At 34.8% G+C, this 16,369-nt stretch overlaps 1 protein-coding gene across 1 annotated transcript in view; it reads left to right on the top strand.

The window, feature by feature from the left end:
• The window catches only part of USH2A (usherin), a 485,796-nt gene that overhangs the window by 205,511 nt on the left and 263,916 nt on the right, over positions 1–16,369 (top strand). The window contains exon 32 of the mRNA XM_087933437.1: positions 3,815–3,976. Within this exon, the coding sequence (XP_087789563.1) occupies positions 3,815–3,976 (162 nt within the window). The remainder of the gene's footprint in view (positions 1–3,814; positions 3,977–16,369) is intronic.

The following is a 16,369-nucleotide window of genomic DNA, read 5'->3' as shown; positions in this document are numbered from 1 at the left end:
CATTGCCAGACCATAATTGCTCCATTTTTGGGGGGGTGCTAAAATGAATCAAACTCCATACCCTTTAATGACATGCATCTTTAATAGCTGTAATGCAGATTAATGGGCTTTTTAATTGCTGTTACATTGTTCATGCAAGAGCCTTGTCATTAATATGAAGCATCTGAAAGATTAATGAAAGCTTCCTCATTTTACTATGGCTCAGAAGTAAATCTAGAGACAGTCTGACTAAAAAGAATTGATTGTATGGCACAGTATGAAATTGAGAATCAAACGGTTGATTTCCATGGTCTCTTTTAACTGCTAAACACCAGCACAGGCAACAATTATTTCAGCCTGATGGAACCTCAAAATGCCAATTGAGCCATTTATTAATCTGTTGTACTTGAAACTTAAAAGTTACAATCTTAAATTATAGTTCTGAAGCTGGTATTAACCACAAGAGTTACAAGAAAGAGAAAAAGTTTGCCTTTAGCTTATCTCAATAATGTCTATGTATTGATTAATGTGAAGTTCTCAAAAAAAATTGCAGCACATTTACCTTAAGCATAAAAGGATATGATGTAAGCCAGTTTTTAAATTCATGCCAATCTAAATCCAGAGTTTTCCTCATGAAATAACATTAATTTGGTTATTTCACTCAGAGTCATTTTGAGAGTGACATGGGCAGTACCTATATTAGATAGATAGATGATAGATAGATAGATAGATAGATAGATAGATAGATAGATAGATAGATAGATAGATAGATAGACAGACAGATAAAATAAATATTGATTAAAAATTTAGGTAGAAGGAGCTGTCTTTTAGAGAATGATGCTGTATCAGGATCATGTAAAATATCCATAAACCATGTGTTAATTTCCAAATTGAATTTTTTTTCTTCATGTTCAATTTATTATATGTTCAGCTACCACACAATTCAGTCTGAACATCTAAATAACTGTCTAATAACTGGGACAATATCAAATAAATATAGACATTCAAAAAAAGTAAAACACATCTTTCCCTATAATCTTAATCTCAGTTCAGGAAGAAGGCAATAACTGCATGACGGACTAGAAATTCCTTATCACGCTCTAGTTGATATAGCAACCCCCAAATTTGTGGTTTATTGGTAAATATTTCTTGGCTAAAGACAAACCCAACTCATGCGATTATATGGGAATAGGTGGTAGAGTCCTTTTCACAGAGGTATCAATTACCCAGCCCAGAGCAGATTTATGCATGGCTGTTTCATACATTTTGTCACCCTCCTTACATCTAAATGGGAATTAATTAGTTCAGACTTTAACTCCAGCTCAAATCAATAGAGAATCTTTAGCCCAAAAAAGTGATCACACTTGCAAGCAAGAGGGAAAGATTAACTCAGACAAAGATTAAAGTTCAAAAAATTTACAAGTTTATTTCATAAACATGGAGCATAAGGCATGCAATAAGTTTAGGTAGGCATTCAGCTGAACAATAATATTGTATCTCCTGATGTTGTATCAGGTAATTCTACTAACTTCTGCCTGACTGGAAAACTTTGAAAAATCCAAGTTGCACTGAGGCCAAGTGATTCTCTTACTAAGCCACCTGTTCTGACCTAGGCTTCCCACAAAAGCACAAAGCTGAGACCTCATCCCGATAAACCCTTTTTATTTGATCTGCAATAAATTTCCTGTCCAACAAAGTCCCAGCCAACAGTCTTTCATTATAGTTTCCAATTACAAACCTTTATCAGGCTTGGAGAAGGACCAGGTCTATAACTTTCAGATGCCACAATACTTGGCAAGTATGCTGGAGTGAACTAATTGTTTCCTGCAAAGCCCCCCTCCCCTTTCACTCCTCTTTTATACTCTAGGGGAAGGGCCATTCACCATCCACTTGTGGCTTTACTCCCAAGTCAACCCTTGTTCCTCAGCTGTTCCTTTCATCTGGCAATTCTGCACACTGGAAACAAGCTCTAGCTGTTCTTCTGCCTCACTGATGTCTGATTCCAAAGGCAGCTGATAACTGTCTGATGACTGTGGGTCCCATCTCTGCCTCTGATGCAGAGCATTTGTCAGAGCCTTCACCAAGACTCCACAACTGTCCCCTGTTCCTCCCCAACTTCCTCACTGTCTGAATCTATGGCTAGCCACTGTCGGGCTACAGCACCCCCAATCGATAGTGTAGCTGTCCCAATGTTCTTTCATGCCACTATCTGATTATCAACTTCACAAGCTATGAATCCAATAAATATGTTAGCCTTTTCACAATACTGATAGATATCATTGTAAACTAATAGACTTTGTACAATAATAATGCATAATTTGAAACAGTATATTCTGGCAAAATATGGAATCAAACAGTTGATGTACTTAGCTGGTAATTAATCATTTAACTGATTGGGACCCAATATCTCTGAAATAAGTATTTCTTGCATTTTTGTTTAGCTAAATGTGAGATTTTCAGTATTTGGAAATATGATACATCATGTGGAACTAAATAGGTGTAAATATCTAAGTTGGAGCTTGAGACAGATGATCTTCACACATTTCTAGTTTAACATGAATGGAGGAGAGAGCTATTTGTAAAAAAGTTTGGGTTTTATGAACATCTTTGTGATCTCTTCCAAGATGTAATTCAAAGTTCTTCTACTTCAAAATATACCTTTAAATTATCTGTTCACATAAGTCCTATTTATATTTCTAAATTCAATTAGCATCTCCAAAAGTATTCTAAATGCCCTCTTAGGTACATCAATAAATTGATAACCTAATGCTTTGCTACCATTTGTCATTATGAATTGAAGTATTTGTGGATCACTGTGAAAAAAACTAATATATAAATATGCAAATATAGTCAAGATAAATATAAATTAAATAAATAAATAAATAAAATTTCTAAAATAAATATTTCCTTTCAAATGATTGATATATTTAAACTAGGCATTCTATAAATGATTGAGAAAATGTATTTATAAAACATTATGTACGTAATGATTTTTTTTCTTCAAAAAAACAAAATCCAATAAAACCATGGAGAAAGTAAGTTTTACCCCTGCAAAGTGCTGGACACAAGTCAATTGCAGTTTCTGTTTGGCAATGCTTATATTGCATACATAGGAAAAATATCATCATTTTATATATCATAAAATATCAACAATCATATATTTCGGCTGTCATTTTCCCATTTATCATTTAATAAGTGCATTGCTAACCAATATTGGCCGATGCTATACAGAAAACTTGAGAATGGTCAAATTGTGTTCTCAAATTCACCAATTGAACTATACTGGGAGAATGCAAAAGATACCACCAAGTTTATTTTTGAGAGATTGTCTTCTTTCTATAGTATGTGTGTGCATTTCATTATAACTCTGCACATTGTATTATTTCTTACACAGTGCTTTGTACTCTGCTAAAATTAGAAAAACAGAATTCATTTTTAAGTGCAGTTTAAATAGATGTGGAGAGCCAGTTTGGTTTAATTGTTAACAAACTAGAAACATTCTAGCAAACTAGAAACAAGGATACCAGGATTTCTAATCCTACCTTAGGCACAAAGCTAGTTGGGTGACTTCAGGCCAGTCACTCTATCTCAGCCCATGGAAAGAAGCTATAGTATACCACTTTTGAAAACATTGCCAAGAAAACAGGGAGTAGTCAAGGCAATCATCAGATGCTGACACTGAATCAAAGACATCCTCCCCTCAAAAAGAGAGTTAATTTTATATTTTGAAATATGTAGATACATACAAAGGTAAACCCCTTAAAATTAGTGGTTCTGAATCATACAACTCATTAGATCATGAAGCTATCATTTATTCTTTCTTTCTTTTTTACAGCTCCACAAAATGTCCACCCACCCACAAGTGTTTCATTCCCCACATCTTTATGGTTGAGTTGGACTCCTCCAAAAGCACCAAATGGCATAATCACACAATATATTTTATATATGAATGCTCAACAAATTTATACTGGAAATGAAACCAAGCTTATTGTCAAAGGTGAGTTGTAACCGCCTGATATTACATTCACTTAGCTTTGTCTGATTATCCCTTTGGAATTAAACTTCAGATGAGTCAAGTACTGTATGGCACATATTAAGCCACTCTTTCCCCATATTAATTAAGTAAAAAAATGAAGGATTTGCTTTGCTCAGATTTAAAAACAATTGTCATCTAGCAATCCTTTTTTCCCATTTGAGCAGTAGATGATTTATACAGACTAACTTAAATATGGTTATATTAATGTGAGAAATTAAGAGATAAAAAGATTATATTTCTCTTTTAGCAGTCATTGAGTGATAAGTACAGATGTGTTAGCAAGACTATACGTGTTCCTTATCACATATACTTAAGAAGAAACTCAGTGATCAAAAAAACTTTAAAAGCCTCCCTCCTGCTCCTTCCTCCCATAAGTAGTCTAGTAAAGTAATGGCACAAAATGAAAACAACAACCAGAGAATTTAGAACTAATTGTCCTAGGAAAGTTCATAGTTAACTATGAAAAACCTTGGAAATTAGTAGTCCATTCTCCAACATTTTATTGCATGCTTTGTGAAGGCCTTTTTTACATTTTCATTATATGTCCAAGTAAGATGATTATTTAAATTGTCAGGGCATGCAGTGGTCATCTAGGGAGTCCTCTATGGGGAGAAAGAATGAAAAAGGTTCTAAATTCTCTAAAACTAAATTCTTAGTTCTAAATTCTCTGGTTGTTGTTTTCATTTTGTGCCATTACTTTACACGTGCATCATGCCATCACTCAAATGGCAGAATTTATGTACTTCTATCAAGACCATGAGACAACTGATGCACATAATAATTGTGTCATTTGTGTCATGCAACTGTGTATATTAACTTCTTGGTAGCATTATTAAGGTAAATATGCAGAGTATTCATGACTGTTTAAGCAACGTCACCAAACAGACAGAGTCCAGAGATTTTTTAAAAAATGCATTTAGATATTACAAACTCAACTTGAATTAATGAGTTCACTACTGGTTTAGGCAGACAGTGATTCTGGAATTCATTGATATTGCAGCTCAATATTCACTTCACACATGAGCCCGACTGAATTCAATCAGTTTTATTTCATAATGGATGTTCATAGTGTTGGCTACCTAGAGTGATTCTGATGTTGTTGGTTGGGTGAATATATGCTTTTCTATGAAATTGTGGGGTATATGATGTGTCAGTCTCATAAAAAAGAACACCCAGCAGTGTAGCTTCCCCAGTTACATATAAGACTGATAGGTAAGGCACTTATATGTTCTACAACTAACCAATTAATCTCAATTTTCTAACATGAGATGATACCTAGGGAGGTAATGAAATAGCTGCCAAATGAAAAAACAAGTTCAAAGAACCCCTACAACTTAACAAAGAACAATATACACATACATGCCAAATGGAGGCCAACCAAATATTCTCTGTATGGTTTCCAATACTTATCATATTCTAATCCCATTCCTTTAAAAACAGCCTTATTACTAGTCCATATTTCTGTTATGCTGTAAAAGAATCCACTTTCTCACAACTGTTTTTTTTCAAGTTAAGAGCTACTCAAACACATATTTACTTGTGTGTTTCTTTAAAATACTTCAGTTCTTTAAAATGCTTCAGTCAACTGACTTTAACTGGTTTACAGCAACAAGATAGATAGATAGATAGATAGATAGATAGATAGATAGATAGATAGATAGATAGATAGATAGATAGATAGATGATAGAGAGATAGAGAGATAACATAAGAATTAACAAATCAAAGATATCAAATAATAAATACAATCAACATAAACTACAAAAACATCATAAAATGCTGTTGGGACCATCAAATCATATTGAAATTCACAATGTTTTAATTTATTAGAGTGTTAAGCACTCCAGCATCTTATCAGTTTCCCTGAAACAAAAAATACAGCTTATATAATCATTTGCTCTGTGTTTTTCCCACAAACCTTATAGTTTGAAGAACCTTACTATTAACTATTACATCAGTCTGGTATATAATATATCATATGTCCTATTAACTATGCATGTGTGGACTGCAGTTCAAAAACTTACACTACAGCGTGCATTTGGACTTTTTTTTTTTAACATTAGATGCATTGCATACAATACCATGTAGCTATACAACATAGCCAAATATGTAGTCTGTGTTGTTAATGCTAGTAAACTTCATAAAATATACACTGTTTTAAGACTGTCTTCTTTAAGGTTATTTTAAAGTGCTTAAGGATTTGACCAGAGAACAGAATTACAGAATAATCATTAATGAATCCACCAAGATTTTAAAGGTTGAGGAATCCATGCCATTATACATTCTGTACACTAATGTACTGTTGACTTTCTTGGTCCAACATGCTCTTGTTTCCTCACTCTTTTCTTATAAGGAGAAAAATGAGGCAGAAAATTTTAAGCATTCAGTAGGAGTCATGAAAATCATGGATACTACCTGTTGTACTTGTGAGTGATGTGTGGTGGCTGTAGGATTCTTAACTTCACTCAGACCTTGGCAGTGTAACTATAGTATTTCCAAAACACCGAATCAGAGAAAATCCTCAGATTATTACTGAGTAATCCAGTTTCACAAACACTCTTATTTCCTGGATTGCTAAGGATGCAGTTTTATTCCTGTTTATTCTATGACATAGCACTTCTTTTGAGTTAAAACATGACCTGGAATAACCAAAAACTCCTTTTGGAAGTGGGCCAATCTACTTGAGATAATTTTACAAAGATTTGTTTGTGACAGCCAATTAGAGAAACTATTATCACAACACTATTCATTCAGAAAAGAATAATTTTTAAACTAAGCGTTCTCAAGTTTTAAGCAGTTAACAATAGGATCCTGTATATGTTTTTGTGTGTGATAAATATGCTTAAAGCTTCAGACTACAGCCTAATTGGATTATACTCCACATTTTAATCTCATGAAAATTCAGAAATTCCTGGACTTCCGGTTTGAGCTTCTTTGGCAACAGACCAAAATCTGTGATTGTGAGCAGTTTTGATCTGTGCTTGCCACTGGAGCGCCCCAAGTCAGCTGGTTTCAGGGCTAAGCCACCCCGTAGAGGTGGTGAAGAGGGGGGAGACTGTCAGCAGGGTCAAGGAGAGTCGCATCTCTCCTCCCCAGCTGGCCATTACTCCCTTTCCTGAAGGTGGTTGCAGCAGTGGTCAGAAATGGCCACCTCAAAGAAGAACTCGATCGGAAAAAAATGTGCAGGAGGAAGATAAGAAGAGAAAGTTTTGGCTGACTGGGTCGAACTGGAAAAACAATACAAGGTACCCTGGAATTTGAAGCAGCAAATGAGAGAGGGAAGGGAAAGGATTCGGGGTTTTTTTGTTTTCTTTCCTATATTGACAACTAAGAGATTTAAGCAAGAAACTGACAAAAATCCACTTCGACATTAACAGGCATTTAAGCTGAAAATAAAATGTCAAAGGGATAATAAAGATTTCTGGATTCTCAAAAACTTTTAAAAGAAGGAAAAAAACAAAAGGGTGGGATCTGGAAAAATGGAGGAGACCACCTGGAAGTGAAAGGAATTAACAGTGAAACTTTAACAAGATTCCTAAAAGATACATTTTAACTGAAACTTTGTAACAAGATAAGAGAACCCCAGGAAGACAAAGTGGAAAAAAGAAGCAAGAAGAAACAGCTTTAGATTATTTGGATTACATGGTGATTTTTGGATTTTTGGCTATTGGATCTAAAGGACTAAAATTAATCGGGCGGTTTTTAAAAAGTTTTTAAAATGGTATCACTCTTGGAAGAATTGAGAACAGAACTTAAAAAAACAGAAAGATGCACAAGAAGGAAGAGGTTCTTTTGGCTTTGTATTTTAATTTTTAGAAATGGAGATCCTGAACTATGGGACACAACAAGAAATGCCTGTAGAACAAAAAGGGTGGGACAAAGAAGAAGCCATCTTCAATGACCAAGTATTTCTATGTGGGGAAAAGAAAGGAAAGTGGGGAAAGTGAGTGAAAAATTTAAGATCTGAAAAAACAACCCAAAAAAGAATAGTTTGAAAAGTAATTACAACATTAGGAAGAAACAGAAGAGAGGATTACAGAAGATAGAATCAGAATTAGAGAGAGAACGGGTCAAAAAGGGAAGGGAGAAGAAGAAGGGGAAGAGGGAAAGAAATTATAAAGGACAGAAACAATACATAGAGAAACAGGGAAAACATACAAGGATCAAGGGTATAAGCCTATTTAGAAGACACAGAGACAACGGGTGAAAACTTAATTGAAAGGGGGATTCTGCAAGGGTACATAAGATAGTATTGTTATATTAGAAATAGAAATGAACTTTGAAAATATGAAACAAGTGTGATTAAAATGATAGATAAAATACGCATTGTAATGTAATGTAATATTTAATAAATAAATGAAATAAAGAAAATGAGAGAATGAAATTAGGAAAGGAGGGGAACATTTTAATTATTATAAATATGTTATAAAAAATTAAGTGAAGAGGAATATGAAAGAAACATGAAAAAATATGGAAATATTATAAGTGTTCCTAGAAGTATGATACCCTATTGAAAAGAAATGTTAAAGATGTCAAAGATTATAACTAACATTAATAATAGAGCTGAATTGGAATAGAATAAGTATTTTATTTATTATTGTTATATATATATATATATATATATATATATATATATATATATATATATATGTGTGTGTGTGTGTGTGTGTGTGTGTGTGTGTGTGTGTGTGTACGTACGTACGTATGTATGTATGTATGTATATGTATATATATATGTATATATTCTCTTTAAGAACTTAGTGCATATTTTAAGAATGTACCAAGCAGAATTTGATTGGAAGTTATGTGTTATATTGAATGTTATAATTGTAAAGGCATAAATTGAAGTTTAAATAAGAGTTGAATGGATAAACATTAAAAGATACAAAGGTGTCATACCCCAATTAGTAACTACAGGGAAAAATTTTGTTTAATGAGAAAAGAAAATATGAAATTGAAACAGTACAGACAAAAGTATAAATATAATGACTACAAAGATATTGAAACTTAGAAAAGGATGTATATAATTGAATTTAGAAAGGAATGAGATAATTAAAAGTAAGATTGAAAAAACCAAGGGAAGGGAAAAAATATTGAGAAAACGTTAAAATAGTAATAAGATATAGAATAGAACACAAAGATGAATATGAAATTGAATTTGTGTCTGTATGGAGAAGTGATAATCCAGGACCATGCTATTCTCAAAAAAAGAAATTTTACTTGTATTACGTTTTGTGAAAACCCAAGTAAAATTTTTATATACAAAAGAAAAAAAAGAAAATTCAGAAATTCCTCTAAAATCCTTGCAGAGCATTCAAAATTGAGTTAGCGATAGAGATTAAGCAGCCTGACTGGTATGAGGTGAGAGTTTGAGTATTCTTTTGTCAAGCGACTAAACATTGAATCACAAAGGAAATTAAACTTGCTTTACATACATGGCAGACAGGCAAGGTTAAGTTGATCAGACCTTTGAAATCTTGGCAGTAGAATGCATTTTTATTACAAGAACCGAAGCAAACTAAATGATGGTATTAGCATGGTTGGCTTTACAGGTGTCTTCAGCAGAATATTTCCACAATTATGGCTTCTAGCCAGGAGGTTACCTTGGGGTAGCAACTGATTCAGTTTTTAATTTTCCTTGGTGCTGCTTTGGATCACCAATTCAGCCATGTGGACCAAGGCAAGCACCTGCCTTGAATCTTGCCAAGGAGCTGTTTTCTTGGCAGCTGCTGATATATGTTAGATAGTGATGCTGGTGTCTGCTGTTGGCATCTGCTCATACAACTCTCTCCCTCACCACCACCACCGTCCAACAACACAGAAATTTGCCTCTAGCTTAATTTAGTTAGTTGCCCTGATTTGATATCCCACTTCATTGATTGGTCCTAAATTGACCAGAAATTTAGCTTGTTGAACAAGATGCAGCTCATGTTCTACCCATGTAAGTCTTTATACGTATAGCATTTCTGCATTTGTAGTTGATATGGAGTATTTTACAATACATTCAGTTAAAATGTCTTGCCAGGCACATCCCATAAGCTACTAGTGTGGTGGGTCACTACTGACACTGAAAAATGAGTCCAGTTAGAAAAACCCCTGAAGGCTCTTGATGTATACTATAATAAATAGTGCACACTTTAAGTCAAACTTTTTCATTCTGTATTCAAAGGTAATGGATTTTCAGTAACCATAGTAACCTTGGTTTATTTCTAGATAAATACATGAGGTATATACATTTTGGTTTTATTTTTGAATATAAACTACCACATTATGTATTGCTAATAATATGAGAAATAGGATATAGGGTCACATAATGACAGTTTAAACTTGTATGCATTTTTCTTCTGGAAAAAATAAATATTTATCAAATGTATAGACACAATTAATATTCCCCCCTCCAGGTTTTCCTATATTCTTGTACAATCATTTATCTTCTTCTTTGCAAGACCCCCATCAATCTTTTCTCTATGTGCATGTTCTTGTGCCTTCTGCCCCATGTCTCATACAAATGTGGAAACAAAGCTGGTTGTAATTTTGTATTTAAAATAATAATATTGCCTATAGTCAGAGTTGTATTTGCCTGGTCAGATCCAATCCAATTTGCCATGTTTAAATCCCTGTACCTGATAATGTAGCACAGAGGCAGGAATAGGTTTTTGTTGATGGATTGTCCATTCTTCTGTCTATCAATCTTCCTACCTAAATTTCAGGTGTAGTGCTGAAAACCAGAAGGTATTTAGTTCTGGCATTATTATTATTTTGAGTCCCAGATACAACTCATCATTTCATGGATCTTCTTCAATTCATTTCTTGTTCGGACTTATCAGTGAATGAGTCTTGAGCTTAATTTATTTGAAGAGGCAGTAGGAAGAGACAATATTGATTCCACGATCATATCAAAACTTGGATTGTTTGTTGTATTCCATCTCTGCAGGGTTGTCACTCTTCCCAGAACCTAAAAGTGGACCTAAAAGTTTCTTAAAGGCTCTGGGAAATGCTTTTGCAGTTTTGGTTGGCAACCCTGTTAAAGTTAACCAGTTAGTTAATTGCTAGTTTGGAGATTATTAGAGATATTGATGCCACTTCTTTTTGCAAAATCCCACCGACTAACCATATGTAACCCTAACTATATTCAGACCAACAATCAAGTGAGCAATACCCCAATCAAGAAACTGCCAACAAGCCACAGTAAACAGCCCAACTAAAGAACCTCTAAGACCATCCTCACCAACACTGACAGGGCACAAGACACTATAAGCTGATAGCAAACCACACTCCTTACTAGTACTGAGACTACCTAGTTTGGCTAATGAAGCATCTGCAAGAAAACAACCAAACTCAGAGAGCACCAAAGAGCCCATTTATCATAAATAAGATTGTCAGGTTATGGTGGGTTTTTTTTTAATCTGTAAAGCACACTTTCACTTTCATCAGGATGAAGTTTTTGTTTTCTCTTGAGTCACTGTTTTATTTCTACTTATGTCTGCATAGTTTGTGTCACAATGTACTTTACTGGGTTGATTAAATAATAAAACTATTCTTAAATTATGAATCCAGATGTATATTTATATGCCATCAAGTGCATTCCCTTGGACTGATATAAGAAGAAATCAATATCAGCAATCTGGAGCTGCATTTACACTGAGATTCTCCAATAAGGGAATTTAATATTTGCAATAATGGCACCAATAGAACAGCAATGAACTATTTCCTCTACTACTTCAAGATAACCATCTAGAAAGCTTAAATGTATGTCTTACTTAATCTGATATTTTCTTTGCATATAATTTATATTCACTTAATTTGAGTGCACCAATTATTCTTTTTTGCAATGCTTCATCTTTAACTAGAACCAAATATATATGGCAAGGCTATATAAGGACTATGACTATATCTCTCCCGTAAAATGCTAACAATTTTGGAATCTAAGATGCAGTTTGATGTAATTATAATGGGACATAATAGGAAGCCAAAGGAACTTAATATATTATAATGCTTTCTGTAAGCAAGCAGTGATGCATAAAAAAGAAAATTACACTACAACTTCTTGATAATTTGGATTTCAAAATTTAAAATAGTTTAGAAGATTACAGAAGATTTGCAATGAGACCACCTTTCCACAATATTATTCTCTTCTCAGTTGAGCTATACTATATTTTTGAAGCAGCACCTTTCCTTGCAAAACATTTTTGAGTCAGATTTAGGGCAAACTAATATTTTCAAAGAAAAGCTTTTGATAGTTTTTAAGAAATTCACTTCAGTTAAATAACTCTTTGCACAAACCAGCTGTTTCTGCACAGCATGCTAACTTGGTTTATTGAACTATAGTTTAACTAATTAACCAGATAGTTTGTTCACACAACATGATGAATTTATGAACAACATTTTAGGCTAGTGTTCAGCCAGTATGTCAGTGATTAAATATGATTGAAATAAAATTAGAATGCAGTATGGGTTCAGATTTAAACTTACATGTTTAACAGCCAGCCATCACATCAAACTATAATATCAGCACTCATGAGGCAAAACATACCTTTAGGAAAGATGGCAGCTAAGAAATGCTCTGCAGTTACTAAGGAATGGAAGGAACAAATTTTAGCAATTACTATAGAACAGTGGTCGCCAATTGGTGGGGCGCAAGAAAATTTTGGTGGGCCGCAGAGATATCTCACCCCCAGAGCACCCCTCAAAGCAATTAATCCAGGCAGTGTGGAAACACAAGGCTGTGCCGCTCACATGGCCCACAGAAACCCTCCCTGCCCACTCACTCCTTACACAGCAAACTTGCCTGCTAAATTGCTATATTTCCTTTTTCCAAGCATCAGCTGTTCTGCTGTGCCAGGAGATTTAGATTAGCTAGAAAGCAGGAAATGGTTGTATTTCTTGCTTTCTAGCTAGTCTTTAGATCTTTGGCTCTGCTTTTAAAAACAGCCAAACCTCCCTTAGGAATGAAGGTTCTATTATTCAGTGTAGGCTCACGGCAAATAAATTTTATGTGACAGACTCAGGTAGCCGGGGGCAGATAGATCACTGAATGATTCTGTGAGCAACTCAATCTGCCTGCCTGCTTTGCCTGATTTTGAGTAAAAGTTGCTCTTTTTTATAAAAAATTCAATATTTACATACATAGTGTGTTGTGAGTTATTTTTGTGAGTTTGCTAGCAAATTTTATGTGACAGATTGAGCTAGCCGATGGCAGATAGATAGATCACTGAATGAATCTGTGATTCTGTGAGCAACTCAATCTGCCTGCCTGCTTTGCCTGATTTTGGGTAAAAGTTGCTCTTTTTAATAAAAAATTCAATATTTATATAAATATTTGTAATATTTACATACAAGCCATGCCCAGCCAGTCACATGACCACCAAACCACACCTACCAATTAGGCCATGCCCACAGAACCAGTTAGTGGTCCCTGGGATCTAAAATTATGAGTTTGGTGGTCCCTGTGGTCAAAAAGGTTGGCGACCACTGCTACAGAATGAAAGGAACAAATATTAGAGAATAAGTAAATTTTAGTTTGGGGTTGTTTTGAGAAGTAAGATTTAGGTAAATGTGGTCTAAAATACAGACTGACTCATTTTATCCTCTTCTTCCTAAAGACAAAAAATAAAGCAAAAGTACAATGGCAAGTACATTAATGTACTTACTCCACATTTTTTTTCTTAAATAAGGGGTTGGTTTTGAGACCCATCCATTAAAACAAGCCATAGTTTAGTCAAAAATTAAAAGTTGGGTGAATCATAAGATTACACATAACAAGAAGTTTCAATGACAGGTTATAAATACTGAAGAGAGTTTCACTGGGACAAGGAAGAAATGAAGATATTTTTTCTTAAAACGTTTGGATATGTCCTTATCTTAATATCAGCATGCTCAGTTTTAAAATGAGAAGGAATATAAAGGGAAACAAAGTAAATTAGACGTTAATATAAGAGGCTACTGCTGTTGTTTCAGCCTCCTAGATCTAGTGACTTAAACAGAAGCAGAAAATGAGCCAGGTTCTCAACATAAACGGCTTGCTCTACCAATGGCTTCAAGGGTGATTTGTGTCCTTCAGCAGTAAGTGGAAACTTCCATATAATGTGTAATAGTATTCCTCCTTATGCCTCACAGGAGAATACTGTTAAATGTTAAATCTTAGGACTGTAATAAACTGCATTGCTTTTGGGGGTCTCCTACATCTGCTGGTTGTGTTGCCATAATTCATTACCATCCTGGACCAGGTAGAATCCCTAGTGCAGCTGGTGCATTTGATGTGATACACCTGTAATGCTCAGTTACAGCCCAGGGGTTAACAGCCAAGCAACAATAATTATCGTGCTATATAGGTCACCATTTTTGTAATATCCATAATGTGCTCCTTTAGACCACTGGCATCATTCAAATACAGTTTTTTAGCTGCATTTTATACTGCCATTCGTTCATACAAAACTCTACATTAATATATTTGCCACTGACAGTATTTCTTGGATCATGTGAATCGATTAACACAGGAAATGTTACTTCAGAAAATATTAAGAATTGCCCTATCATGGAAATTTAACTTACAATGGTGTTCTTTAAAAACAAAACAAAACCAGATTTTGAATGTAAGAAATTTCTTTTGAAAATTGGTCAGCTTCATTAACTGAAACTCAGCAGAAGCTAGCAGGAAGCTTGATATGATGTGATTAGATAAGAATCCTAGAACTGTGAAACCTGAGGATTATCTAATCTGACCTACTGCAATATATAGGGAAAAATAATGAAGGCATCCTCAAGAAATGGCTGCCTTAAAAACCTCCCAGAAATGAAGAACGAACAACTTCTATTCCACTGTTAATCACATCTTACTATTAAGAAGCTTTTCCTTATACTTAACTGGAATTGAAGGGTGGGATGCAATGTGTATCCATTATTCCTGGTCCTATTTATATGGCAGTGGAAAATATTCCCTAACCACCTGCCTTCTCATATTCTTTTATCTGGACATTGACATCACAATTGCCCTCAGTCATATTTTCTTCAAGCTAAATATATAAAATTCCTTCAGCCTGTCTTCATGAGGCACACTCAGATCCCAATATTAATCCTCCTTTGAGCTTGTTCTAACTTGCAAATATTTATATTTGTGTGTGTGTGTGTGTGTGTGCGCACGCGCGCGCGCGTGTGTATACCTTCAAGTCACACTCCTGATGATTGCCTAGACTATTGCTTCCTGCAGCATTCCTGAAAAATTTTCACAGGAGTTCACCCTGCATGATTTTATCTGCAGTATCATATCTTTTCTTACCCCTAAGCATTTTTGTCCTTCTTTGGGGGTGGGGGTTAATATTCTTCTTAAGTTGGGTTGACCAGAACTGCACAGTACTCCAGTGTGGTTTCACCACAGATGTTTTTGAAGGCTTTTAGTTCTTTCGTAATGATTCCAAATATGGAATCTTTTTTACAAGTAGCATGGCAAGTTTCTTTTAATATAGCACATAATTATACCTATACTATTTCATTATTATTATTTGTATGCCACTTTTTCTAAATCACAATAACAATAAATTTTTACAAAAACCTATAGAGACAACCTATTCAAGATAATAATCACAGGTGATTTTTTTTAAAAAAAACCCTTTATAAATGTAAATAATTACAATTGAAATTACCTTCTTAGCCTGTGCAATAAAGGTAGGAAAGCTATGTAACCCTAAACAAACAACAAAAACTTTCAAAGATTATCCAGGTGTGACATTACAGTGACCCCATTAGATTCAGGCCATAATTAAAGCCTCTCAAAAGTGTCCATCATTTTGAGTTTAGGATCTGCTACAACATTAACTAAGATCTCGAGAAATAATCGTTTTAGCGGATTATTTCAGCATGAAATTTTAATACTGATAAAAGATTTCAATCATAGGTAGTCCCTGAGTTACAACTGTGATGGAGCCTGCCTATTATGGTCAGAAGTCAGGATAATGGTTACGTGAATTATATCACTGGTCAACCCACTCATCCCTGTTCTCCCCAATGCGATTGTTCAATTCAGGTTGTTAACAGAGGAGGTTTTTTAGGAAGAGATTAAACAACTGTTTGTCTGAAATGGTATAGGGTTTCCTACCTGAGCAGAGGGTTGGACTAGAAGACCTCCAAGGTCCCTTCCAACTCTGTTATTCCGCTAAGTGGAGCATGGAGTGCCTAAGGGATGGGGGAGACCCTGGGAGGCATAGTACAAGCACAAGCCCACCTGCCTCAGTGTCCCTTCAGATAGTCCATGCTCTGCTTGCTGCTCCTTGCGGTCCCCACAGCCACTTGGGCTTCCTCACAAGTGTTTCTTCTCTATGCAGATTTGCCTGTGGAAAGATGGGCAGCAAATAAATTTAGAG

Source organism: Pseudonaja textilis, chromosome 1, assembly GCF_049901715.1.
Source record: "Pseudonaja textilis isolate UNSWEBS1 chromosome 1, rPseTex1.2, whole genome shotgun sequence".
NCBI lineage: Eukaryota > Metazoa > Chordata > Lepidosauria > Squamata > Elapidae > Pseudonaja > Pseudonaja textilis.
The sequence above is the reverse complement of the archived record's forward strand: the minus strand, read 5'-3'. Positions and strand labels throughout refer to the sequence as shown.